The 27831-nt window shown below is 42.2% G+C and overlaps 1 protein-coding gene across 2 annotated transcripts in view; it reads left to right on the top strand.

The window, feature by feature from the left end:
• Positions 1-27831, top strand: part of CDC42BPA (CDC42 binding protein kinase alpha) — a 1012118-nt gene that overhangs the window by 851672 nt on the left and 132615 nt on the right. For both annotated transcript variants that reach the window (XM_086927989.1, XM_086927990.1), the window contains 3 exons: positions 9108-9227; positions 13404-13484; positions 22592-22697. In XM_086927989.1, coding sequence (XP_086784115.1) covers positions 9108-9227; positions 13404-13484; positions 22592-22697 — 307 coding nt within the window. The remainder of the gene's footprint in view (positions 1-9107; positions 9228-13403; positions 13485-22591; positions 22698-27831) is intronic.

The following is a 27831-nucleotide window of genomic DNA, read 5'->3' on the forward strand; positions in this document are numbered from 1 at the left end:
CTGAAGGCATTCCTCCCCTTTGTCAACGGGAGTGTAGTGCAGGTGTTCACGGACAACACCACCGCCATGTGGTACTGCAACAAGCAGGGCGGGGTGGGGTCGTGGACCCTTTGCCAGGAGGCTCTGCGTCTCTGGCAACTGACGGTTCAACACCTGGCAGGTTCTCTGAACGCCAGGGCGGACGAACTCAGCCGTCGGTGCTCGATGGATCACGAATGGCGTCTGAACTCGGACGTGGCGCAAGGCCTCTTTCTGCAATGGGGAGAGCCTTGGTTAGATCTATTCGCCACAGAAGAGAACGCGCAATGTCATCAGTTCTGCGAGTTGGAGTTTCCAAGACGGCACTCGCACGGCGACGCCTTTCGGTGCGAGTGGAGTTGCGGTCTGTTATACGCCTTTCCGCCTATACCACTTCTGCCCAGAGTGCTGAAGAAGATCAGGCGTGACCGGGCCCAAGTTATCCTTGTGGCTCCGGACTGGGCTCGAAGGTACTGGTATCCCGAGCTACTCAGCATGTCAGTCGGTCCCCCGATCCGCCTGCCCCTTCAGGAGGACCTTCTGTCGCAGCAGCAGGGGACGGTCCTCCACCCGAACCTGTCCAGTCTCCGCCTCCATGCTTGGAGATTGAGCGGGACAGTTGAGGCCATTTGACTTGCCTCCTGAAGTCTGTGATGTGATTCTGGCAGCCAGGCGTCCCTCCACAAAGTCGGTATATGCCTGTCGGTGGAACAGATTTGTGGCATGGTGCACAGCAAAGGCTGTGGACCCTCTTTCTGCCCCTCTTTCCGAGGTTGTTCTTTTTCTTCTCTCTCTTGCCCAGCAGGGCTCTGCTCTGGGGACTATCAAGGGCTACCTTTCGGCCCTTTCGGCCTTTCTGAGGCTGCCTGATCAACCTTCTTTGTTCAAGTCCCCTGTTGTAACGAGATTCTTGAAGGGCATCACAGACATGTATCCTCCTGTTCCGTTTGTGATGCCTCAGTGGGACTTGAACCTGGTTCTAACCTTCTTGATGTGTGCTCCCTTTGAGCCACTTCATTCCTGTCCTCTCCGCCTCCTGACTTTAAAGACGGCCTTCCTGGTTGCCATCACCTCTGCCAGGAGAGTGAGTGAGCTCCAGGCTCTTTCTGTCAAACCTCCTTTCTTGTCCATTCATCCAGACAAGGTGGTTCTGAGGACTAGACCTTCTTTCCTGCCCAAAGTAGTTTCTGCTTTTCACATCGGGCAGTCCATCACCCTCCCCTCCTTCTTCCCGCCTCCGCATCCTTCAAAGGATGAAGAGCGGGTCCATCGTCTGGACCCAAAACGTGCGCTTTCATTTTATATGGATCGCACACGCCAGTTCCGGGTGGATGACCAACTGTTTGTTGGCTACGTGGGTGCGAAGAAGGGACTGGCGGTACATAAACGGACCATCTCTCGGTGGGTCGTTCTGTGCATCAAAGCATGCTACTCTTTGGCTCGAAAGGAGCCTCCGGTTGGGCTGAGGGCCCATTCCACTCGGGCTACGGCGGCTACTACTGCCTTGGGCCGGGGAGTCCCTTTGCAGGACATTTACCAGGCGGATACGTGGGCCTCGCTGCACACTTTTGCGAGGCACTACTGCCTGGATAGTCAAGTCCGGAGGGATGGCTTCTTTGGCCGTTCTGTCCTCCAGGACTTTCTGGTGTAGGAGTGTATTGGTTCGGAGACCCACCACCGGGGTTGGTATTGCTGGGATATCTTTTCTAAGGTAAGGAATCTAATACTAACGTGTTTCTTTCAGATGAACAAGTTACTTACCTTCGGTAACGATATATCTGTAAGAAACATTAGTTAGTATTAGATTCCTTACCGACCCACCCATCCTCCCCGTTCTGCGAACTGATACCTAGGGTTAAGGACATCCCTTTCAGGGCCCTAGTTTCAAATGGCACCAGTGTTGGTTCTCACATGGCTCTGCGTGTTCTGGCGCGGAAAAGCTGTGTGCAAAGAACTGACGTCAGCGCGCGGAGGCGGCGTCTATATACTCCAGCGACGTCATCACGGCGCACGACGCCAACGACGGACGCGGAGCCGCAGGGGACGCCAGCAGACGACGCCTACCGACGCACAGTGGTACTGCTATGCAAAAGTTTCTGGATCCAGACTGACGCCTGGGGATATTCTAAGGTAAGGAATCTAATACTAACTAATGTTTCTTACAGATATATCGTTACCGAAGGTAAGTAACTTGTTCTGCACGCCATGGCGGCATCCTAGGATACCACCACCGTGTCTTCCCGTATTGTATCGACTCGAGCCAGCACTCCATAGAGTAGTCAAAATTAAGAGCAATGTTTCTCGCAGGCATAAAGCCAGACTGGTCTGGATGTGCCAGTTTGGTAATGGCTGGTAGCAATCGGGTGACTATTATTTTAGCTAGGATTTTTGCTTCCACGTTGAGCAATTATATCGGTCCCTTTGAGGAGCTTTTGTTTTTTGGTTTGCCACTTTTGTGAATAACCACAATATTTGCTAATCTCTGATCTAGCAGTAGTACTCCCACCACTCTGCTCTTCTGAAACATAGCTGTAAGGTAGGGTGCAAGTCTGCTGGGAGCGAGTTTGTACAATCAATGGGTAAACCATTCAGGCCCGCTGCCTTGCTTGAGTGCAAGTCTTGTATTGCCTTGTCTACCTCTGTAGCGATCAGCTCCTGTTCTAATTTCTTTCTGTCATCATCTGAGAGTAAGAGTAGGGAAATAGCTTTCAGGAATACGTCCGCCTCTTCTACCATATAAGTCGATTGGGGACTATAAATTTGGGCATAGTAACTTGCAAATATGTTTGCAATATCTTGCGGTTCAGTATACAGGTTGTTAGATTCATCGCAGAGTTCCACTACTACTCTGCTGGCTTGCTCTCTGCGGTCCAACCATGCTAATAATTTGCCGGCCTTATCCCCCACCTCGTAAATTCTAGTAAGAGTTGCCATGTGTTGAGATTTGGCAGCATCTGTGGCTTGGGCCACATATTAATTTGTTTTTAATTTCTATGAGTGTCTGACTTCTTCTGTACTAGTTTCTCTTAACTGACTCTCCAGCAACAGTATCTCTGCTTCAAGACTTGAAATTACTGACTGCTTTTCTTTCTTAGTGCCTGCAAATAGTGAGATGGCATGGCCCCTGCCCATTGTTTTATAGGTCCCCCCCCCCTATAGTGACTGAGAGGATTCTACCGATTTTTCGTTTTCACTGAAATAAAGATCAGTTTCTTTCTCTAGTTTTTCTCTTATGGAGGGATCCTTGATATACCATGGATTTATTGGGGTTACCCTTCCAGCCTGTGGCTCGCCCACCTCTATCAGGCCCCAGATAGGCGAATGGTCTGATATTCCCCTTCTTCGTTAATGGAATTAGTTATGGGATTTTCGATAATTATTTTACTACTTTATTCTGCACATTTGCTCCAAGAGCTAGCTTGCCGTTGCTTTCACCTACTACATTTCAGCACACCATACTCTAAATTGTGTTATTGTGTTAAAGCCAGGAGGAGATACAAGAATACTGCATATTCCACTACAGGTGGGCGGCCCATAGAATATATGCTAAAAGCTGAGCCAGGGTCCAGCTTTGCCAAACCACGAAGCTAGTTCACAAAAACGTCATGTCATTCCGGAAAAAAATAGTTTGTAAATCACAGAAATTAGATACAATGTTCTTTGTGTATGGTTCTTCGGCCCTTGCACTCTAGAGATTGAAGCTCCTATTCACCACCATTCAACTACTCAAGTATATGGACATTCAGCAGCACTACACCAAGAATGCCCACCCAGCTGCGCAATAACTGCAGTGGTGGTTAACAAACCAAGACTGGATCAGAGGCAGATCCCTCTCCCTTCCCCAACCTTAACTCGCGTGCATCACTCCTGGGATAGGGCGGCCAGTTGGGAGAGGGGAGATCAGAGGAGTCTGGTCCTGGGCGGAGTCTGGGCTTCATATCAACCTGTTGGAGCTCCGGGCGATTCTCTTGGATCTGAAGGCTTTCATTTCCTCCCTCAAGGGGAGGCCAGTGCAGGTGTTCACAGACAACACCACCGCCATGTGGTACTGTAACAAACAGGGCAGGGTGGGGTTGTGGACCCTTTGTCAAGAGGCCCTTCATATTTGGACATGGCTGGAACATCAGGGCATGACCCTGGTGGTTTAACACCTGGCAGGTTCACTGAACACCAGAGCGGATGAACTGAGCTGTTGGTGCTTGGTGGATCACGGATAGCGTCTATACTCAGAGGTGGTGCAAGGTCTCTTTCAGCAGTGAGGAGAGCCTTCGTTAGATCTATTTGCCACCGAAGAGAACTCACAATGTCAGCAGTTTTGCGCGTTGGAGTTTTCAAGAAGGCAGCCGCTCTGTGACGCTTTTCTTCTCGAATGGAGTTGCGGCCTCAGTACGCCTTTCCCCTGTACCAATTCTGCCCGAGTGCTAAATAAGATCAAGCGCGACCAGGTCCTAGTCATTCTTGTGGCTCCGGACTGGACACGAAGAGTTTGGTACCCCGAACTCCTGAGCATGGTCATCGATCCTCCGATCAGACTGCCCGCTCTTGAGGATCGTCTGTCGCAGCAGCAGGGGACGGTCCTATGCCCGTACCTGTCTAGGTTCCACAGCCTTGCGTGGGGATTGAGCGGCGACAGTTCACAGCTTTTGACCTTCCTCCTATTTTGTCATTTTGGCAGGCAGACGTCCCTCCACTAAGACGGTATGCCCCTGTCAATGGAACAAGTTTGTGGCATGGTGCACAGCAAAGGTTGTGGATCTCCTTTCTGCCCCTCTTTCTGAGGTTCTTTTGTTCCTTCTCTCTTTGGCCCAGCATGGCTCTCCTCTGGGCACTCTTAAAGGCTACCTGGCAGCCGCAAGATTTACAGGTGGATCCCCACCGACACAAGAACGGTCACCCAGGCCCTCGTCAGCAGCTGGCTGGACTATGGAAATACCCTCTACGTGGGAGCATCGGCCAAACTGCTGAAATGACTGCAAGGCATACAGAACGCCTCTGCCCACCTGATCCTCAACATCCCTCGACACAGCCACATCACACCCCACCTGAGAGACCTGCACTGGCTGTCCGTCAACAAGAGGATCACCTTCAAGCTCCTCACCTACGCACACAAGGCACTCCACGACACCGGTCCAGCATACCTCATCAGACGACTCACATTCTACATCCCGAACCGCCAGCTCCGCTCTGCCGACCGTGCCCTCGCTACCGTCCCCCGCAACTGAAGAGCGACCTCCGGCGGCAGATCGTTCTCCTACCTCGCCGCCAAGACCGGAACACCCTCCCCACCCACCTACGGCAGACCCAGGACCTACTAACCTTCAGGAGGCTACTCAAGACCTGGTTATTCGAGCAGTAGCAGCACCCCTCCACCCCTAGCACCTTGAGACCATTGCGGGTGGGTAGTGCGCTCTACAAATTTCCATATTGATTGATTTCTGCTTTTCTTCGGCTACCAGATTAGCCATCTTTGTTCAAGTCCCCTATAGTAAGTAGTTTCTTTAAGGGGATTATTCATCTCTTTTCTCCATCTCCTTTCATAATGCCTCAGTGGAACTTGAACCTTGTTTTGCCTTACCAAATGTGCGTTCCTTTCGAGCCTCTTCACAACTGTCTGCTTAGGCTTCTCACTCTTAAGACTGCCTTTCTTGTTGCCATCACTTCTGCTCACAGAGTCAGTGATATTCAGGCTCTTTCTTCTAAGCCCCCTTTCTTCTCGGTCCATGCAGACAAAGTGTTGCTTCGAACGAGGCCCTTGTTCCTGCCTAAAATTGTCACTCCTTTTCACATTGGACAGACTATTACTCTGTCCATCTTTTTACCGCCTCCGCACCCTTTCAAGGAGGAGAAGAGACTCCACCGTCTGAAGATTTCCGTGTGGATAGACAACTCTTCGTTGGCTATATGGGTGCCAAGAAAGGTTGGGCTGTGCAAAAGCATACCATCTCTTGACGGGTCATCCATCTGTATCAAGATTTGTTATGTTTTAGCTAAAAAGGATCCTCCAGTGGGATTGCAAGCTCATTCCACTACAGTTATGGCAGCAACTTCTGGATAGTCAAGTCCAGAGGAGTGGCTACATTGCCCGATCTGTCCTACAGGACTTTCTGTTGTGAACTTGGTTCGCAGTCCCTCCTCCGGGTTTGGTATTGCTGGGGTATCTATTCTAAGGTTACGGAATCTAGAACTAATAGTCTCTTGCAGATGAAAAAGTTACTTGCCTTCGTTACCTGTAAAAGACATATATTAGTTATAGATACCTTACCATCCCACACATCCTCTCCGGTCTTCAAACTGACTTCTATGGATAGGGACTCCCTTGTAGGCACATGGTTTTAAATATGGCTCTTTTTTTAACAGGGAGCCAGTGTAGACTTTTTAGGCATGGCATAGAGGGGGATCGTCTGGGTAAAACCCAGGATCAGGCGAGCAGCCGTGTTTTGCACTACTTGCAATTTCCTAATGTGGCACTCATTTATGGCAAGAAGAAGAGAATTACCATAATCTAGCCTGTTTAATATGAGTCCCTGAACCAAAGTTCTGCGTGCTTCTGCTGGTAACCATTTGAAGACCTTTCGTAGACTTCTCATGATTCCAAAACAGGTGCCTACAGTATGATTTACATGGTCCTTCATGGACAGTTTGTTGTCCATGTGAAATCCTAGGTTACGAACTGATTCTTTTGGGATGGGGCACTCCCCCAATTCCGTGGGCCACCAGTCATGGGTCCAATGTTCGCTTGCTTGCCCAAAGGTCAATATTTCAGATTTAGTTCTTCAGTACTTTTGCCTGTGTGTCTTTTCATGTGTGAATGGGGTAGCAAAGGTCCAGGGATTTTAAGGCTTGAACAACACTTGAATAAGTAATGTTGATAGGTGGGTGGAGACACACTCAAAGCTCTGGACCTCTCGAGCTTCAATTGAAGAGACAGTTTTGAAAAGGGGTAAGTGTGTTCTCCACATAAAGTTACATTAGTTTTCCAAGATTAATATCCATTCTTCCCAGATCATAAAATGGTGGACAGAGACATTTTTGTTTGCAGTGCAGTTCCTTTATTTTTATTTTCATTCATAGAACAAGGACAGCCGACACGTGTTTCGCCCCCTCTTGGCGATTTGCGCCGGGGCTTTCTCAAGGCTGTTGAAGGATATAAGAAAGAGGGTTATAATTGTGTAGTCTAAAAGCAGTTGACCCCAAGAGAAAACGAAGAAAACACCTAGAGTGAAAAAGTGGTTGATTTGATTTTGTGATGCCATTGTAGGCAGACTAATCTTCATGCCCAAAGAGAGGTGGTGGTTCTAAAGTCAGATGTAGTGATTTTTGAAAGAGCCAGAACCGCGCAAAAGAAATTACCGAAAAAACTTCTCATGTGTGTCTGGGCGGGAGAGCACTGGAATAAATTGGACTCCTTATGTGCATGAACTGCACAAGAGAAAGGTCTCCTTTGTGCTTTGTTGCCAATGTTCATCTTGGACAACGTTGGGTGCATGCACACATCTCCTGTCTCCAGCTCCCTGCTCCCCAAAACACATTCCTTGTGGGTGGGAGAAGTAGTCAGCCTGGCCCTTTTGTTCATCACAACGTCCTTTGAGAGAGTGAAACCTCACTTTCCCTTCATGATTACTACCCCCGTGAAGTGAGAGACAAGAAGGGGTCATTGCCCCTCCACTTGAGCCAGGCCAACTCAGCCTAAGTAGTAGTCACCAGGAAAGGCAGTCTGACAAACTGGACAGCAGCAGCAGGAGAATGCTCATCTGGTATTGGACGCGGCTTAGAACATTTTATAAAAGCAAATTCCCTGGATGGCTGACGAAACCCTGCCAACGTCTGACAGGGTGTAAGAAGCTGCCTTCTAAGCCGATACTTGGTTCAACATTACCCTGCACCCTTGAAGACCTTGCACCCACCTAGGAGAGACACAGACAAGGCCTGAAATATACTGGTTGCCATTCTCACTCCAGTCTTAAAAGCTTGAAAAATCATCTCCAGAGCTGTAGAGAGAGCCTAGTATTACCTTGCTGACAGAGTCCCCATCCCCCCATGCCTACCAAAAGGCGTGATCTGTACCACAAGTTGAAAGCCAAGGCCCAGTTTACTGGAAGGAAGTGCCTGGGGTTTATCTTAACAGAGACTGCCCAGGAGCAACAAGATCAACTGAGCTCAGCTTCTGAGGACTAACAAGATGCTCCATTATCTTTACCAATTGAAAGGGGTGAACCTACTCTTTTTTCCCTCCCATTCTTATGGAGTGCCCTTATCTATGTCCTGCACTGCTCTTGAAATTGTGTTGAAATCTGAATTTTCATCCCTCAATTAGACTTCATCCCATTAGCTTGAGGGGTCGCCAAGTTTATCGAACCTTTTAAATCAGCTTCTTAGCTGCTGCCGTTCCAAAATTGATGTAGGTCAAATGTGTTCTAGCCAGTGGGCCACTGGTCTCTGCAGGACCACTTCGGGGCACCATCACAACCTGAACATCTCAACTGAACTTGTGGCATCCAAGATACAGGCCCTGGTACCCCTGCTACCTTCTGAAATGCCAAATAGTGGGTACGGATCACTAGCTAGTGCTGTCCCCACATAGAATCATAGGGCCAAAATACCCTGAACCTTAAAAAAAACAATTTACCAAGCATAGTATTGATATATATTTTGGTGGTGGGTTTTGTACCAGTGATGAGGATCAACATTGCACAGATTCTTGCTGCTAAAATCACTGCCATAGACTCGGAGCAGCAGAATTATCAGTTACAAAGGTTCAATGTTACCTTTGTCTCGCTGCAGAGCAGAAACACTTTGAAGAAGTCCCATATCAACACAAATACCTCCTAACGCCTTCCCCACCCTCCTCCCATCCCAGTAGAATAGCATTGGGCACAGGGCTCAGTATGTTTGTATTTCTAAATTGAGACATCTTCATAGTAAATGGAGAGTGCTTGCTCCTGAGCTAACATAAGATTTCTATGCATTTCTTGCTGTATTTTTCCTATGTAGCCTATTAGAATTCGAAATGACACATGATAAACAAGGCATACGTTATCGTTGACTTTCAAAACAGAGCTGTGTTTGACCAGTGTTGTATGTTTTCACAGATTGATTCCGTTGACAACTTTACTATGTCCAATACGCCTTCACGGGACGAGGAGGTTAAGTCACATATGCATTCAAGATCCAGGTCACCGTCCACCACAAGTGACATTGAGCCATTAGAGGTATGGCTTTTGCTGCTTAAAAATATGCAACTATGTCCTGCTAAAGTCCTGTTGTTTTCTCTGACTTACTGGGGAAGAGAAAGTCTAGATGTCTGAAGGAGAGTGGATTTAACTAGGCAGATGATGGGATACAGATGAGGAGGGACAGTACAAGCACTTCAGTTTGGAGGAGGTTTGCATTAGAATCCTAAGGGCTGTTTAATGCCCAATATCAGAGAGGCTGTCAGATGCATGTGTTGGAGAGAGGAGGAGACTGTCAATTGCTTTTGTTGGTGTAACGGTGATAGAAGAAAATCTAGGAGGAAATGATATCCCCAAAGAAGGTGGCATATAGAGAGAAAGGGAGTTGGTCTAGGACTGATTCTTCAGCTACCTCAGCTGGTAGAGGGGGTCTGTGATGGTCTCTTGGGATCCAGTTCCACTTAGGATGAGCAATCTTATACATAAGAAAAGAATTATTGAAGATCAGAGGAGGCCTTTGGAATAATGATGTGGTGGGAGGAATGTAGTGTAGTGTAATCTACAATGTCATATGCTATAGATCGTTCAAGAAGAGGGAGGATAGCAGATAGGTGATTGTGTGGAGCAGAGGAATACGTGAACCGGATGCAAGGATGTGATTTTAGTTGAATGGAAGGCCTGGAAGCCTGACAGGAAAAGATTAAAGAAGTACTGATAGCATAGAAAGGTAGTAAGTCTGTTGAAAACTATGAGCTCAGTTAACTTAGGGTTGAATGTTAGATGGGAAACTGGATGGCAGAGAAAAGGGTCAGCAGTATTTTTATTTTTTTTAGTATAGGAAGTACGACTGCAGATTTTAGGTTTTGTGGGCAGGTGGTGGTTGAAATGGGAAGTTAGGTGGAAAAACATATTGAAGCGAGAACTACGTCTTTAATAGTTTGTGATCTCGAAAGACAAGATGGGGTACATGAAAGGTTAGCTGATATCAGAACATGAATGATCTCATGTGAGAGCTGCCTGTCAAGTCTATCTAAGCTTCTCTGCATAAAAGAGGAAATCCGATACCTAATGGAGCTATTGTAAAAAAAATATTCATTTTACTTACTGTCTGACATGCTGAAACAATTCTCCACATTTTGAAAGTAAAAATCACACCTGGAGCCCAGTGTACTATAGCAGGGATTCTGCTCCTACACAGAACTGTGCATAGAGACTTAGAACCTCAGTGAATTAGGGTGTGCCAAAACTCATCTTAGTATCCAAAATCCCCTACCAGACTAGCAATCAGTGTCTCATTGGTTCTTACCGAAACCCCGATGATTTAGACAACCCAGAACATCGGCTTAAAACACCTCCGGTAACGTGGTACACATGAACAATCTTTCGTTATACTAACACATCAATCCAGAACCAGGAGTAAATGAGGACACGTGCAAGTTTGAAATGTTTATTTCTAATACAGTGTTCTCAAGCGCAGTATCTTCGCTAATACAAGCAAACATATTATAAGGAACAAGGTTAACAGCATGGTTACTATTCCATAAAATACAATGGGTGAAAGTATGTTAAAATGCTAATGGGAAAAGTTCTAGATAGAACCTCAGTTTAACCTCCCTAGCTAGTATATTATATTATATCTGCAGAAGGTCTCTTTGGGTTTAGAAGGGCGGGCCCATACCTTTGGGTTCAGCAGAAATGGATCACATCATCTCCTGCACCAGCTCTCTGCATGCGGATATTCATCAAGTGTGTAACTCATGCTCTGTGTAGTGCATTATTAATCGAGCCTAAAACCCAAAGTTGGCCACAGCTGCATATATATTATGTCTACTCAGTGCGCTGATCAAACCAAACAACAAGCGCTGTTTTGAAATAACCTTGAAGGCCTCGGCACTCACTGTACAGACATAGCTTACCAAGCAAGGCTGATATTATAAGCAAGCATGTTATTCTCGTGTGAAGCAAAATATTCAACTAGGCGAAAAGCTTTAATAATGATAAAATAAATAAATAAATAAATAAAAAAAATGTGTGCAGAGTAAAGAGTGAAATAGGATTAATTTAGACTACATCTGAACAACTTCCATTACCGGATCAAGAACAAATGGACTATCAGGACAGCTTTATTCTGTAGGTATATGGACCCTTACAGTGTATAGAAGATTAAGCTTGTTCTTGATAGGCCCATGCCATTACAATGGACCTTCATGCCATCACTACTCCGACCCACTCGTCTTTTAATTAAATTAAATTAAATTAAATTAAAATTAAAAATTTTAGCTTTTTTGGCGGGTCAGACAACAACTTGCTGTCAGCCCTTTCGCTTTATAAATAAAAGCACTTTTCGGTACTTCATTTTCATATTTTTTTATTTACTGATCCATCCCAGCAGTAAATGTAGAGAAAATATTTGAATATGTTTTGAATTAAATAAAAATAAGAAAGGGTTACATTTACAGTCATTTTTAATATCAATGATGTCCCAGCACCAGTTGCATGGTGCCCTCTGCACGACATACTGACTTACTTGAAGAACTAGGCAGTGTCTTTCCGGTATCTACCACAGCAGTAGCTTCTTTTTTGCATCCTTGGTTGCATGGGGACAGAATCCAGGAAGAGGCTCCCTTGCTGGAGCCGTACACCGAGATTCATCACAAGATTAGAATGAGGGTGCTTAGCTATAGTACAAGACTAAGCAGCTAAACTCATCGTTTAAAGGGAAAGGGGGATTTATTTTTTATTCAGTTGGGTCTTGATGGCTCAGGTGGGAAGGGGGAATCTCTTCACTAAAAACACTGACTGGTGGAAAAGGAATCTCTTCACTAAAAACACTGGCAGCTGAACTTCCACAGTCATGAGGGTACTGACTCTCTTCTTATCTCATAAAAATGCTCAGTGGTAAATCGTCTCCTTCCACCAGAAGTGACTTATATGGTTACAAATCTATGGCTGCAGCCCCATTCTGCACCAGTAGTTAACAAGATGCTGGTGAATGCTTCACCTACTAAACTCTGTCCAAGAGAATCTCTGAGTCTGTGCCTCGCCCCAATTCATTAAGTAAAAAGCTTAAGTAGCCCTTGATGCATCTCTCATTAAATCTGTCACTGCTAAAGTTTTTCAGGCATACCTTTGCTGGGTTTTGTGAATAAGTGGAAACTCTAAATCTGCCACTTTGAGGAAATAGTTTTTGTACGAGTGTAGATCTATGATTACCTTTCTGAATTGGGTACATTGTGTTGGATTCCATTCTTTTCCCGGTCATTTAAATGGTGCACCGGGAACTGGTCTGCTGTTTAATATTTTTAGATACCAGTGACCATTTTAGCATTTCCCTGTTGCCACACTTAAAAAGTACAGGGGTCTGAATCCCTGGTTAGCTGAGTTCGGAAGTAGAAATGTATGTCCGCCTTGTAATGTCTGTGAATTTCTAGAATCAACAAAGTAGTCCGCCTTGGAGATTCTGAACAACTGTCTCTGAAGAACGCATGTCCATGCTTAAATGAGTACACCAGTGGAAGTAGTAAACGTTGTTGTCTCCTAATATGCAAGGTGGAGAAATTTGCTCTATTTCCAAACTTGCAAGTTAGCGCCTTAAAATTTGCTGGAAGATGAGGAATTGTTTTCAGCCACAATCTTAATGTTTGTTTGGACAAAGGTGATTTTTGTTTATATTCTCAATGTATTGATACTGAAACATTTCGCTTAGCAAATCTAACGTATGTGTATTGTAAAGTACTTGTACTAATTCAGTCATTGTCATTGTGAACTAAAGTTAATTTCACTTTGTTTGCTGCTGAAATAGAATGTCCATTTACATTGTTGCACAAGAGCATACTTGAGCATACAGAAAAGTATACTCAGTACTTGAAGGATTTCTATTTTCTATTGCTACCAAATGAGTATTTTGTAAGCTTGACATGTGTAACAGTGTTGTATAAGAAGCGCACAGTGGCATTCAAATCGGCTTGTGACAAACTGAATAATAATAATTTGTTAAGATATAGGATTCCTGCCACACTTGTCACCTGCAGATCAGGAGGGCATCTGAGCCATCTTGCTCTCACCGTTAGCTTAACCTTACTCTTGGTTCAGAGCTTGGAAGTCACATTGGGCAAAGAAACGTCTTTGATTTTCTCTCTTTTTGAATAGATTGCTTCAAATATCCCATCACCATAGAATGATATTCAATAACTTGCTCTTCTCGCCATGTTGCAGATCACGGACCGCCCTCCCCGATCCATTCAGACACCAACAATGAGAGTGTCGTACATCAGTTCAGGTGCCTCCACGCCAAAGGTAATTGGGTTTTGAAGGAATTGTCTTACCAGCTATCCAGTTGTTCAAGTGTTTTTTTTTTTTTACTAAGTTGGTATCATATACTTTCTTCAGTGTGTTAAAACCATATCACAATCTTATAGTTTTTTACTAAATTGCTATCATTCTCTTTCGTCAAGGTTTTACACCTAAGCACAAAGCTCAAAGGAAAGCTCTATCTATGCGTAAGCAGTTCTTGGTTGAGCACAGATTATATCCCAGTTCAATTTACATGAATATGGCAATTGGAAAAGTTTGCATGCTTCAGAGTTGCATGTCCATATGAACCTAGGCACAAAGAGATGATGGGGAATTACTGCCACTTAGGTAGTGCGAACTGGTAGCTCGTACAGGCAGAATTACTATTTTTCAGTTTAGAGAATGCTTCAATATATATCATATTTTACTTACAATGGGTCAGCTTTCTATTGATCCCTCTCTGCAAAGTTTGTTCCCTATTTGTACCTTCCATTGTTCTTTATGATCCTATACCATTGAAACATTCTCTGATAAAGCTCCATATCAACTCCTGAATATTTTGTGCTTTTAAAAACAAATAATTAAATAGTTAATGGATGATAAAATATAGTTTCTCCAGTATTGGGGCATCTTTCATAGATTCACATGCTTGAATTCCCTGTCGTCGAATAGGGATTCCCACGGTATATGAAAAGCAGTAAGCAATAACTTTAACATTGAAGTTTTTGCCTACTGAACAATTTTCTTCTTCAGATTAGCATGTCTTCTACAAAAAGGTCTCTGTTTATGCATTGTGACTCCTGGGAGAGGCTCAGACTGCACCTGTATGATCACCACAAGAAGTGTATTTACTGCCTTCACCCTGATCACCAGGTGAGAGACTGTAATATCTGCAGATATTTCTCTCATAAAACTTTGAGAGAGCCTTCAGAGGCAGAGAGGCCACCAAGAAACAGTGACAAACACCCAGTGCCGGCCACAATCCCCACCAGGTCTTGCGAAATTGGTGGAAAGATTTCCTGATTCCGCCCCAAATGGTCTACGATAACAACAGACAGATTGTCTTAGATATAGTTTCCAACACGTTTGAATTTCAGAAAATCCCTCCAAATTGTCCACCCCATGGTCCTCCGCCTTCTCATCTAACGGAATTACTATCTCAGATAAAGGTCATGTGGCACAAGGGAGCAATCAAAGTGGTACCAGGCACACAGCGAGGAATAGGATTTTATTCAAGATTTTTCCTCAGAAGAAAGAAATCGGGGGAATGGCGCCCCATCTTGGACCTATGTTGCCTCAATAAATTCTTGAAAAACAGACCTTTCATATGTTCTCTCTTCAGAAGGTGCTTCAGTTAGGGAATCAAGATGATCAAATCACTACCTTAGACCTCCAAGACTACTATTTTCATATCCCCATTCCCCACAAGCACAGGTTATTGTTATGCTTCAGAGTGGCTGGCATGGACTACCAGTTCTGGGTTCTACCATTTAGCCTTCGTTCGGCTCCTCAAGTGTTCATCAAGATTCTAGCACCGGTGGCGGGCCATCTACGTCAAGCAGGGATTCAGATTTTCCCTTAGCTGGACGATTGTCTCATGAAAATAAGAAAATAAAATCCTTTACAGAGACAAACAGTCATACTCAGAAATGCCGGCGCGTTTTTCAGTCCTAGGGGCTGTTCATCAACGTTCCAAAGTCTCAGCTACCCAACATCTTTTTGATTGTCGACTTGGCTCCTGAACGCTATGGGTTCGCCGATCGAGTGATCTCTGCTAACTGTCGGGAGGTCCTTGCTAATGCTAAAGCTCAGTCCCTTTTTAAAACTTACAAGCCTAAATGGAAAAGATTCTGCCGTTGGTGTGCAAACTCCGAAGGCACATCATATCCAGTCTCCTCAAGAGCAGTTACTTCCTTTTTTCCTACAGCTGGCTAAGTATGGTCTCTTCCATTCGTCTATTAAAGTTTTTTGCTCATCAAGAATTATGAAACGATTTCTAAAAGGCTTATACTTCGTACCAATCCTACCTTCATCCCTAAGTTCCCATCAGATTTTCTTTTAAATGAACCAGTCATATTAAAGATTTTTTTTCCCAAATCCGCAAACACCAGAAGAAAGATCTTTGCACTCCTTGGATCTCAAGAGATGTATCGAATTCTATTTGCAGAAAAATTGACCAGCTGTTTGTGGCATATGGGAACATCAGGAAGGGATATCCTGTTACTAAACAGACTGTAGCACGTTGGATTTCAGCAGCTATACAGTTATGCCATCAACAAACAGGCAAACCACTATCTTCAACATTGAAAGCTCACTCTACAAGAGCTGGTTCCTCTTCGACAGCCCATTTTGCCGGTGTGCCTATATAGCAGCGGTTCCTCATGTCTTTTCAATAAGTTAAGCCTCTCTCCTTCCCATATGTTTTGACTATTCCTTTTATTTGGTTGATAACTGACTTAAGTTTGTTTTATCGCTTCATCAGTATGTACACTATTATATTTATATACATATATGCAGGAGAATGCCTATAGATATATGTGTGTGTTTATATATATATATATATATATATATATATATATATATATATATATATATATATCCAATTACCGCTCCGGCGCCTGAAACCACCAAACGGAGAAAGACACGGACTCCAAAATCAGCTTACACTGCTGACTGCAGTGACTTTATTTATTATAAATAGTGCGAGATGTCGGGCAGGATGACGCGTTTCGGCTAACGTGTAGCCTTGCTCACATAACCCAGTTGCTCAAACAACTGAATTTAAATACATTGGTGACTGTGCTCATGTGATTGTTTGAACTACACAAATGGTAGACAGTGAAAACATACTGCGATATAAACTACAAATCTGTTTTCCAAAATATAATACCAGCTCAAATGCATTTACATTCAACATTACATCCTGTTGACTGATTATATCTTTCAGTTAATTTAAAATATTACCGGTCCCAATACATTTGTAAAAATTTGGAAAACAACAGCTTTTGTCAAATCAATGGAGTCAAGTGTGATTCTTTGTACCAATACAATTAAACTATAATTATAAGGTCAACCTATTCAAAATCCTTAATGCTAGGATGTCAGTTGTGGGTATTCAACCTTAATCAACAGCTTCAATGCATAAATGCCCAAATATTGATACTCTACCAAAAGATTTAATCATATGTAGAGAAATTATTGGTACTGATACCATTAGATTGTGAACTTGTGGTTAAACAATTTAATTCCTTGACGCTTTGAGATGAAATCTGGATATATAACATTGATCACAAATTCAATGCGTGAATGCATAAATATAAATACCTAACCAAAGCATTTGATCATATATTGAAGAACCTGTTGCGGCTTAAGGCCGAATTTATCTAAACAGACCATACAAAGTAATTATCGGTTGAAAACGCCTATGACTCCACACTATGTTCGCAGCAATAAAAAACAATAAGTGCAAAGTGATTCTACGGTGCAAATAAAGTTTCATGTAGTAAAAAAAAAATTCTTGTGGTCATCATACTAAACCAGTTAGTGTTTAACAGACACTAAGTTAAACTGGTTGAGAGGGATCGGCATGAATTAAGTCTTTTTTAAGGACTGCAGATGTCACCCATTAACTTATAAATGGTCATTTTTTCTAGGGCGAATATCTATCAATCCATTGAAAAACTAAATAAATCTTCTTAGAGCGGAGGATTTCAAATTCGGACAAAAGCTAACAATATGGGCAGACAAATTGATTATATTATTAGTGTCATAAGAAATACACTTATAAACTTGTTTCCAACTAATAAAATTTAAGAAAAAGTCAGGCATCAGAAAATAGATCGGGCATCAGAAAAACTATGGTTAATCTTACCATATATGCAAAAATTATATACATATAAGGTGTACAAGGACCTACTGCAGTATGTTGCGAAATACCTGAGGTCTTAAAAGGTACAACAGAATTGATGGAGTCAAGGACAATGGTCCTACAAGAAATGGTGAATATCCTCACAAATATTTAACCCATTAGGTGTCTTACAGTTGAGTTTAAGGATGTATTTAGTCTCCAATTGTCGCAGCCTTTTCTCGCGATCACCACCTTGTTTACTAAGGGGCACATTGTCAATAACAAAATATTGTAACATACTGAGGTTGCCACCATGTTCATCATTAATGTGGCGTGCCACTGGATATGTGCTATCTGAATGCAAATATATATTTGTGATGCATTTTACTATGTACAAGATTATGTATGTTTTTGCTGCTTGTCTTTTATCAGCATACATGCCTACAATACTACTGCTGCTATCTATTCGGATTCAGCATGTGAATCTATGAAAGATACCCCAATACTGTAGTCGAAAATAAGTTACTTCCCTGTAAACTGTGGTTCTCCAATAGTGGTATCTTTCATAGATTCACATGAGAGACCCGCTCTCCTCCCCATAGAGGGGCTGACATAGTTATTTATATACACTGGAACTTCACTTGTGCTTGGAAATCTGAGAGTCTGGTGCCTCCATGGTGAGGGTTCTAGAGGAGGCTGTTGCCTTATTGGCTGGAATTTGGACCATTCCTAATGACTAGGACGAGATGTTAACGTGAATGTATTTCTTATTAACTTCAATTTAAAGTCCTTACTTACTGCTTTTAATGTACCCTGGGACACCCACTACGAAGATGGGGAATGATTCAAGCATGTGAATCTGTGAAAGATACCAATATTGGAGAACCACAGTTTATAGGTAAGTAACTTATGTTTATTCTATTTGAGAAACATCAGTGAGCTAGAATGTATTGTGGCCATGTGTCTTCGGAATGTGTTCATTGGCAAGGTAAAAGAAGGCTGATTACCTTATTTGGCACCAGCAATGTCTACCAGATTGCCCCCATAAGCAGAAAACGTGGTCCCATAACTCCATTCTTGCGTAGTTGTATAGCAACATAACACATTGCCTTGAACGGAAATATCCTTGCAAAGGTGATGCATGCATTGTGTTAAATGGTGCATATGCACTAATGCATTTATTGGTTTATGTAGGATGTATCCTGCTTCTTAATATTTCCCACTTTTATTCTCGATACAGTCAATTTCAATTTTCTTCATGCATCTTTCCCAAGTTAATACTTGTGTGAAAGTCTTTTTTCACTTGTATTTCTTGAGTACATATGGATCCTTCTCATGGACCCTGTGAAAGATTAAAGAAGTAGAGAAAAATGCTGTTGCAAAGTTTTTCCCCTCTGTGGATGTGGCCTTGATCTTTGAGTTTTACAGTCTTATAGCATTTTAAGCCTTGAAGAGGAAGAGAACTCCTGTTTAGACTTCAAGATTGACCCTAAAAAACCTTTATCTCATAGGGCATTGGTGTGATTTAGAACTGAGAAAACTGTAGTCTCTAAATGTAGATCTAGATCCGATGTAGCTGCTAAGCCACTACATAGGTGCCAGGACAGATAGTCTTCACACAGGCATCAAGTTTCAGTGTGTGCATGCCTCGACAGTATATCATGGCCAGTCATCAAATGAAAACTACATGAGATATCCATGTGTGTGCCTTATCAGAAAGCATAACCCTATTGCTCTTGAAGACATTATTACAAAAAAAATTACGTCATCTTGTTACTTGGGTGTTTGTGTAAGCGCATGTACACCAACAGGTTTCTTGGCGCTGAGGTTCTGAACAGAGACTTTCCAGACAAGGGAGCCAGTAGTTATAAGCTAAAGTAAACAGTCATGTTTTGAGCTGTATTATGAACCGCATGTAAACCGCCTCAATGAAATGGGCAGAGAGTTCCAGAGCCTCGGACCCAGAAAGGAGAACCGAGTCCCACTGATGCGTTTGAATCTGGGAACCACCAAAAGAATCAAGTGCATTATCTTATCAAAACGAAAAAGCTAATGCTCTGCTTACAAGCCAAAATAATATAATTTTCTCAGTTGTCAATGCACCAGCTCCATTTCTGCCTAAATTACTCATTTCTGGAACCAAGCTCTTTTCAGAAACATTCTTCCAGCATTCTCTGGGACCAAAAGTTTGCTCATGTTAAGACAGGATCTAAAAGTTCACTCATTTCAATTACACCAAAACTAGTTATATCCCCTCTTTCCTTTGACTTTATCTGTATTTACAATTGTGTGCTAACTATTGTTAGTTATAGGGTGACCAAATAAAAATGAATACATTCCTAAATAAAACACCAAATAATTGTTTTGTGTTATAGGCCAAAGCAATAGATCCTATTGTAAAAAGTAACCCTTACATTGACTATTTTGGACCACCTGATATTAGTGAGGCCTCCCCACAAGTTGCTCCAGTCTCATTGCTCATGCAGAATTGGATGTCGCTTATGTGACCGCCACAATTGCTTTGGCTCCTATAATGTTGTGGCATTCCATATGGAAAGGGGAATCTATTCATTGCGCACAAAAGTTAATTGAAGACTGCCTATCCCTGGAAAATGTCCACAAGATTCCGTGGATTTCCTATATTAGATCTACTTTTTCATCTTTAGGATTAGAATGTCCATTCGCTATCCCTAGCGCCTGTGTGAATTTTCCGAAAAGAGAGATAAAATACAGTTTCCTCAAATTAAGGGCTGACACAAGACTGAAAGCAAACTGTACAAAAGTATCAGTCAAAGCATATTTAGAAAGTCCATTGGTACAGGAAGGGCCAACATCTTATACTGTGAAAAATTCACGTCACAGATTTTTTCTAATTAGATTTCGTTTGAATTTTATTTCATGCTTGTTGGACCATCCTGATGGAATTTACTCCATAAATGAATTGTCACTGTGTCCTTGCAATGGTGTTTCTGCACAATCAAATCTACATGTTTTCTTTTTTTGCAAATTGGATGCAGAACCACGTAAAAGATTTATTTTGCCATTGATGCGTAAATATGATTTTAAACAATGTCGTGTCGCAAAGTATTTTCTACATTCGTTGCCTAATCCTATGGTCTGTTATTCTGTGGTGTCCTTTTTAATCCAATCACGAAGAATTAGGAAATTGCACTATACACAAAAAGGAATTCTAAATTGTTCCCATCAGTTGGCTTTTACTAACTGTTCCCTAATGGTGTTTGTTATGATGCTTTTATCTTTGTTATCTTTTTATGCATATGTGTATTATGTATAGATGTTTTTTACTGTACTTTTATGATCTTATATTGTAAGCATCGAATAAAGTAAATTGACTCACTATCGAGGAGGGGGGAATAAATTCCAACCCACATTTGTCTTGTTGCTGGACTCCATTTACTAAATTCGAGGTGTTTCGATTTTTGAGTAGCTAATAATTCAAGAGAATGTATTTGCTCTTATATTTGAGGCAAGATGAGTTAGGTACCCCTGGTGCTCAAGGTCCGATGCCTGTTCTGGACTACCTTGGAAAATTAAGATTGTGCAGAATCCCAATAGATGGAATATTTTTCTCAAAAGCCATTAACGCTCTTGGACCGAGCTCTTGCAGAGGCATAGGATATGTGTCACTGATTCTCACTCATATCAATACAGCTATATCCGTGCTTTTTAATCAAATTCAGAGAATAGAGACTTTGACCTACTACACATTTTCAAAATCCCGTTTCCATGATATCCTCGTCGAGTTCCAATTGATAACAACACTTTACTGTGATGTAAGAGTCAAGGGTATTGTGCCCTTTCGATTTCAAGGTCTCGGGGTATTTATGTCCTTTCCACCTTTACCACCCTTTCGTCTCACATGACTTGGTTGCCCTCAAGCATACAGGAGTACCTCTCCAAAGCATAGATCTTGTATTTGGGTTTCTTGGCTTCCTAATCGTTTGCTGTATTCCCAGAGTATGATATTGCTAGGAAATCACTTACAGTGAAGTTTTTGACATATTCTATGATTTCAGGGAAAAACAGAGGGGTATGCAGAACAAGCAGGGCAACCAATACATATTAGTTAATATAACTTTTTGTATATCAGTGCGGCCTAGGTCATTTTGCCTCCAGTTTTAGTGCAGAGAGTGGGAGTAGTGTTTGTGGGCTACTTAGAAATTGGGTGTTGAGTAGCTCCCCTCAAGTGAGGAGGGAGAAAATTCTAGTATATGTAGTCTAACATGCCAAATAATCTGACTGTGGTTCCAGAACGTTTGGGGTAGCGAGTCTGTGTGTAGTTTGGAAGTGGGGGAGCAGAATCGAGTTTAGAGGGTGATGTTATGAACTAAGCGAACAGTAAATTAAGCTGGAGGTTGATTTAAAAGCATGGTGGAGCAAATTGTACAAGGGCATGTTTTGTACTGAGCTGCCATAATCTTGATGTCTTCTGAAACGTACAGTGGTTTTGGAAACTGTGGATTAGTAGTACAGTAGAGTACAGTAGGAGGTTGATAGGTCACCGCTATACTCAAAACTGTTTTTGCAAAGTATATTCATGTGCTTCGTGTTAGTCTATCGTCGAGTGGCTTGTATAAGAAGCTCTCCCTTTTTTCATAATACTGCGAGAGTCACGTAAATTTCAAAATGAGCTTGCTTGTAGCATAGTGACCTGTTGGTGCCAACTCTTTCATTAGTACCCAGTGAGACTTTTGGAGCATAGGTGTATCCTTATTTACACTCGCGCCGGTGCACTTGACTACTCAAGACCTAAATTTTCTGTTTGCTCACTGGGCTATTACTTTGAACATTTGAGTTATCATTGCATCACTTCCTAGCTCGTTTGTACCACTTCACAAAGAGACCAGTCTTTCAAAAGCCACTGTGACCCTGGTTAAAACAAAAATGTCTGGTCCAATAAATTAGCCTATGGTTCTTCTGCACACAATTATATGCAACTAACCCGCTGGGCAAAGTCTTATTCAGAGTTACTTTGCTTCTTTCTCATGATCCTCAAGATCCAGCTACTAATTACTCACAGATTCAACCTCTACGTTCACTACATTTGAGTCTTTCAGTGATCCTTATTCGAGGGATCCAAGAAAATAATCAAATTGTTGCTCTTTAATTACTCAATGTTGCCTTTATGTCAGTATTTTTGGTATTTAAGATAACCCGTGTACTTTGTAGATTGTAGGCTACAGAGAGAAGCAGTACTGGAGAAAATGTGCACTACAAGCAAGATATTTCTTTTGTTTTGCAGCCCAAAGCACACCAGTTTACAGTGAAATCATTTAATACACCAACGAAATGTAATCAGTGCACGTCTCTTATGGTTGGTTTGATACGGCAAGGATGCACTTGTGAAGGTAAGGTCAATCACTGTGATCTGTTCTGCATGCATACTGAGTGGAAGCAAGAGTGAAGGAAGTGAAGGAAGGCAAGTGATGCTCCATAGAGCTAATTCTTATATATATATATATATATATATATATATATATATATATATATATATATATATATATATATATATATATATATATTTATAAAGACCTCCTCACACATTAGATCTGTCGTTAGCCAATAACTTCAGGTTTTTGCAAAAATACATATATAATATACTGCGTTATAGGGCTTTCAGGCAACCCTGTTAACATATCGGTCTGCTACCGTGTAAGTCACATTTTTGTTTCACCCACCCCGCATACTACGTAGGGCACCTGGTAAAACCAGTGAGTGACTGCATTCTTCACAAACACAATGTAAACATCCACAAAGAAAATTGTTCCTTTGGCTGCCTTTGTTCACAGGCTTTCATTTATTGATTCCTTCTTCTTTCTCTTCTGCTTACTTTCTGCCGTTTCTGTAGTCCGTCTTTCTTTTTCTTTCTCATTTTACTTCCCATACACATTTCCTCCATGCTATTTAAATAAATCAGTTCTATTATCCTTGATCTTCCTAGGCACTTGGTGTAGCTCTTCTCTGTAGAACACTGTGAAGTAGGGTTTGCATATTATAAAATAGTGTAAGATCTGTGTGGCGTATGCAGTGCCCCAATACATGACAACGGGGAAAGGCTCTGTGTGTACAGTTTATGCTTCCATTTCTGGAATCATAAAAAAGTGCTATATATTCTAAATAATGTTTACATTGAAATGTAACAAAACCAGAATCTCCCAATACAATCTCAGACTCAAACAGACTATTGCCAACTAAAGTGCATGCATGTCATAACCAGGTACCTCGGAATTACATCATATCCATATGGCTAACAAATTGTTTATTGGTATTGAGCATTTCTCAGGGGATCCAACTTTATTTGAAACATGCACTTATTTTTATTTAAGGGAAGTATTTTTCATAGCTGTACAGATTTTAAGGTTTAATGTCAGATGTGACGAAGACCCTTGTTTATAAATTTTTGTGCTTCAGAAATTTTTATTTTTGTATACGGATTGCTGCCTAACGCTTAAAAGATGTGCCAAATCCACATAGTAGTTTATTTGGTTATTCCTGTAATTAAAAAAAACTGTTTCTAGCACAAAAATGCCCGCTTTCTTCTGCTCCAGAGAGCTTTAGTGGACCACGAACAAGGCTGACAGTGATGTGCCCTCACATTACTGGGAGGACATCCCTTCCTAAGCATCATACACCTCCGTGCCCCTTTAAACGAACAATGGGGCTTCAATTCTTGGATTTTTTACTCAGTATTTTTTTATGTTAAACATTTATTTTATTTGAAAAAGAGAAAAATTATGTAATAACATCCTACATACGAACACATATGAAAGACAGTATTGTACATAGAAATTAAAATAAAAACGTACAAAGTTAAATACAGTGAAAAACGCATTTGAAAAACAAATAAATAAAATAAAATGAATAAAATGAAGTCAAAAGCAAGTGAAAAACAATTCCAGCAAAACCACACAAGCCATTTCTCTGATGCAGTCCACCCAGAGACAGTGCTGCTCTGGTACTGCCATGTAATTCTATTTACATTATTTTTTAATTAGGGCACAGGTGTTATAATTGCCATGTGAGGCAGAGCGCGTCATAAGGCACCCCCTTTCAGTGTTGCCTTATTTATGAGTACAATAATAATTCAACCTCCCGCCAAGGGCCCATGCGTCCGTGTCTCCGTTTTGTGGTAAAATACTATTGTTTTTCTCTGTTTGTGCGACCAGGGGCAGATGTTGTGAAAGGAGAGAGGGGTTATGTTTTACACTCTGACAGTAACAATTGCTGCAGGATTGTCCCACCCAAAAAAGGAATATAGAAAGGAAAATACAAACACCTGCAGGTTTTAGGTCACTGACTATAGTTTCAGGAAAGTAGATATTGTTTAAGATAAGTATAGTTTCAGGAAAGTAGATGTTTTTCCAGATAAGTAACTTTTTTTTTTGAGCAAATATAAAGGTGGTTTTCAAACTTTGGACACCGCTGCATTCCCACAATTTAAATGCCTTTTTCAAGAGGGAAATGTAGCGGATGCATGCTTAAGAACACTGGAGCACGCCAGCAAATGTTCATTACAGAGGAAATCCTACCACACCGTAGGCAAATTCAACAATATGGACTAGAATAACACCCTACAATCCAAGGACTGGAAACAGTGGTGTTATTTTTGTAGGTTTCACTGTCTTTCTTTGTGCCAACGTTTAGAGCAGTTCATCACAGCCCAGTGCTGGTGTTCTCCAGGCGAGCATTGCTTATCTCAGCCTGTAAGCTGTACGCCCCTTCCGCAGGGCAGCGGAAACCTATATTTATACTTATGAAATAAAAGCTGATAATGATTTGATTTCCTCTTCCAACTTCCCCTTCTGAACAAGCAACCCGGCTGGTTCCCATCAGAGTCCAGCACAGTAGTCAGAGATATATATTTTTTTACAATTTAGACACAGAGCGACCTCCTTTTGTATATTTTTGACTTTTTATAAACAAGAATTTCATACCGTAAGTGGATTCCTGTTTGTTGCAGAGTTCTATTACTCTCTTATTGGCAAACTCTGTCACATCATTCTCAGTGTATTTCGAGAAAGTCAGTGCACAGATCTATAAACACACACATTGTTGACTCAGGCTTTCCAACGCGACCAGACAGCTGAACCTCTCAAAATAGACAGTCCAAATTTAGTGCATGTCTCTAACCAGCTTTGACAAACTGATGTGAGTTTTATTTATTTTTTAAATGCAGTAATTTAAAATATTTTGAACTCGTTTCCCAGCCCAGCGAGGAATTTGCTTGGGGCAAGTGGAAGGAAGAGGTTGAGGTGATGCTTGAAAATTATGTGTAATGTTTTGCTTGACTAGGCTTGACCTTGAATAGTGTAGTGTGTGGATTATTTTGAGTATAACATCCTGAACTAATAGGCCTGGGCACACCTCGTACACACATTTCCAAAATAGATATTGCAGCATTGGTTACATGTTGGTCATGGTTTCACGTTTCCGAATCAAAATATGATGCTGGTTAGAAATGTCCCAAAGGTATACAATGATACCAAAGTCCCAGGATCTTTGAGAATACCTTCACTAATAAACTCACTATGACAGTAAACAAGGTGTTTCATATTGCATCACTTCGAACTATTTTGAACTTTCCAACCCTACTCCCAAGCTGTTGATGAACTCAGGTCACCAAATTGTGAAGGTTTAGAAGGCACTGAAATCCACATAGTGACCTAACCCACAAAGCTGAATGATGAAAGACTTGGCTGTGGTCATAGTCACAGTTTGACGGTGTGGCTGATTCAATGGGGGCACAGTGTGATGGAAATGAGTGGTGGATTGAGGGTTTGGTTGGCTATTGTGGGTCGCTGAGAGGAACATTGTCCTGTCTGTGGGTTTTTCCGCTGTCTTCCCCAGATTTTCCTTTCTTTCCCCGCAATGACAGTACCTGATGTGGTACCATGCCACTCTGACCTCGCCTTGGGTTCTACTCGTACCATGTATCAGAAAGGCACTGAGGGGGAGGAGAAGAAAAGTGGTACTCTAGTCCTGTGAATAGTCATAGAAATTTAGGAAAGATCTGGCAAACAGCACACCCAAAACTCCATTACACCCAATGCCAACATCCACAAGCTGGTTAGCTGTTTGCACCAATGCATTGTGATGTAGGGTTCATTAAAGAGGAGAGTCTTCAGCTCCTTCACCTCTTTCCTACATTGGATCAGCGTTTGTGCAGACCTGATGGATACAGGGTGTGTTGTTCTAGATCTTGGGTGCATTAATGGAAAAACACTGCTGTCTCGTTTTTTTTCTTATTTTCTCTTATTTGACTGGAGTCTGATGTTGTCCTGGCTGTAGGTTTGACAGAAACCATCAGAGATGGGCCTGTAAGATAAGCCGAGTACTGGTCATGATGGCTTTGTAAATGATGTAACAGGTTTTGAAGATGGTGTGGGACAGCATAGGGGGCCAATGGACTTCCTTCAGTCTTGGAGTGATGTGGTGATTTTTCCTGAAGCCGTGGGTGAGATGTCCTACTGCATATAGAATGACCTTAAGGGGTGCCATCGTAGGGTCTGGGAGGCCGTGGAGTAGAGCATTACCATAATTTAGATGGGAGTGTACGAAGGCAGCAGTTCTGAAGTCGCTTTCTGGAAGAAATGTTTTCACTTTTTCTACAGTTGGTACAGACCACCCTTGTGATTTTGGGCAATGTGTTCTCTGTGGATGAGGTTGGTGTCCAGCGTGAATACAGGTGACTTGACATTCATTGAAAGTTGGGGTTCAAAGCTTTCAAGGTTCATTCCTATGCTTTTAATGTCTGCAAGCACCCTCATGCTAAAAAGTAAGATTCACAATCTAAGAAGGGCATTGAGATTGGTCTAGCTGAACCTTGACCTGCAAGAAAGTGTTCGTAGGTGCACGTTACTTAGGTTAAGTCCAAGGCCCCTCAAGCTCCTGTCAGTGCCCTCTCTTGTTGGCTGGAAGCTGCCTCGGATTTGTGGTACGAGTTTGTAAAAGAAGAATCAATACTCTTTTTTTGCCTTTAAGAAACCAAAAGACAATGGTGAGAGATTACAGAAACGTATGGCTACATAGCTGTGAGTTATTATGGTCTTCACAAATTTAGACTGACTGTGCTTAGGCACAGGCCGAGAATAGTCGTGTTCTCTAATGGTCCTTTTCTGACCAGTATTTCTGAGCTCTCCAGTTTTGGGGACTTGCAACAGCGTGGTTACCTAGAGATGAACTCATGGACGATAAATAAATATACTAATCTGCATTGTTGGACGTGATGCGCATGAATCAGCATTGCCATCTCAAGTCCTCTGGCTCCTAGCCCATTCAGTTCAATGTTTTAGAAGTCAAGTCCTGAAACTGTTATGGTTGGTGCATTCACAGCTTTGTAAGTGATCCAGGAGCACTATGGTCTTTCAGTGTGAGACCTCATATTACATTTCTGATCCGTTTGACAAAGAAGTCATGTTGTTTTCCCGTAGTGGGATCCGTGTACTGATAGTGGTAAAGGAGAGAGGAGCTGAGAAGGAAAAC

The sequence above is a fragment of the Lissotriton vulgaris genome, chromosome 6, assembly GCF_964263255.1.
Source record: "Lissotriton vulgaris chromosome 6, aLisVul1.2, whole genome shotgun sequence".
Lineage (NCBI taxonomy): Eukaryota > Metazoa > Chordata > Amphibia > Caudata > Salamandridae > Lissotriton > Lissotriton vulgaris.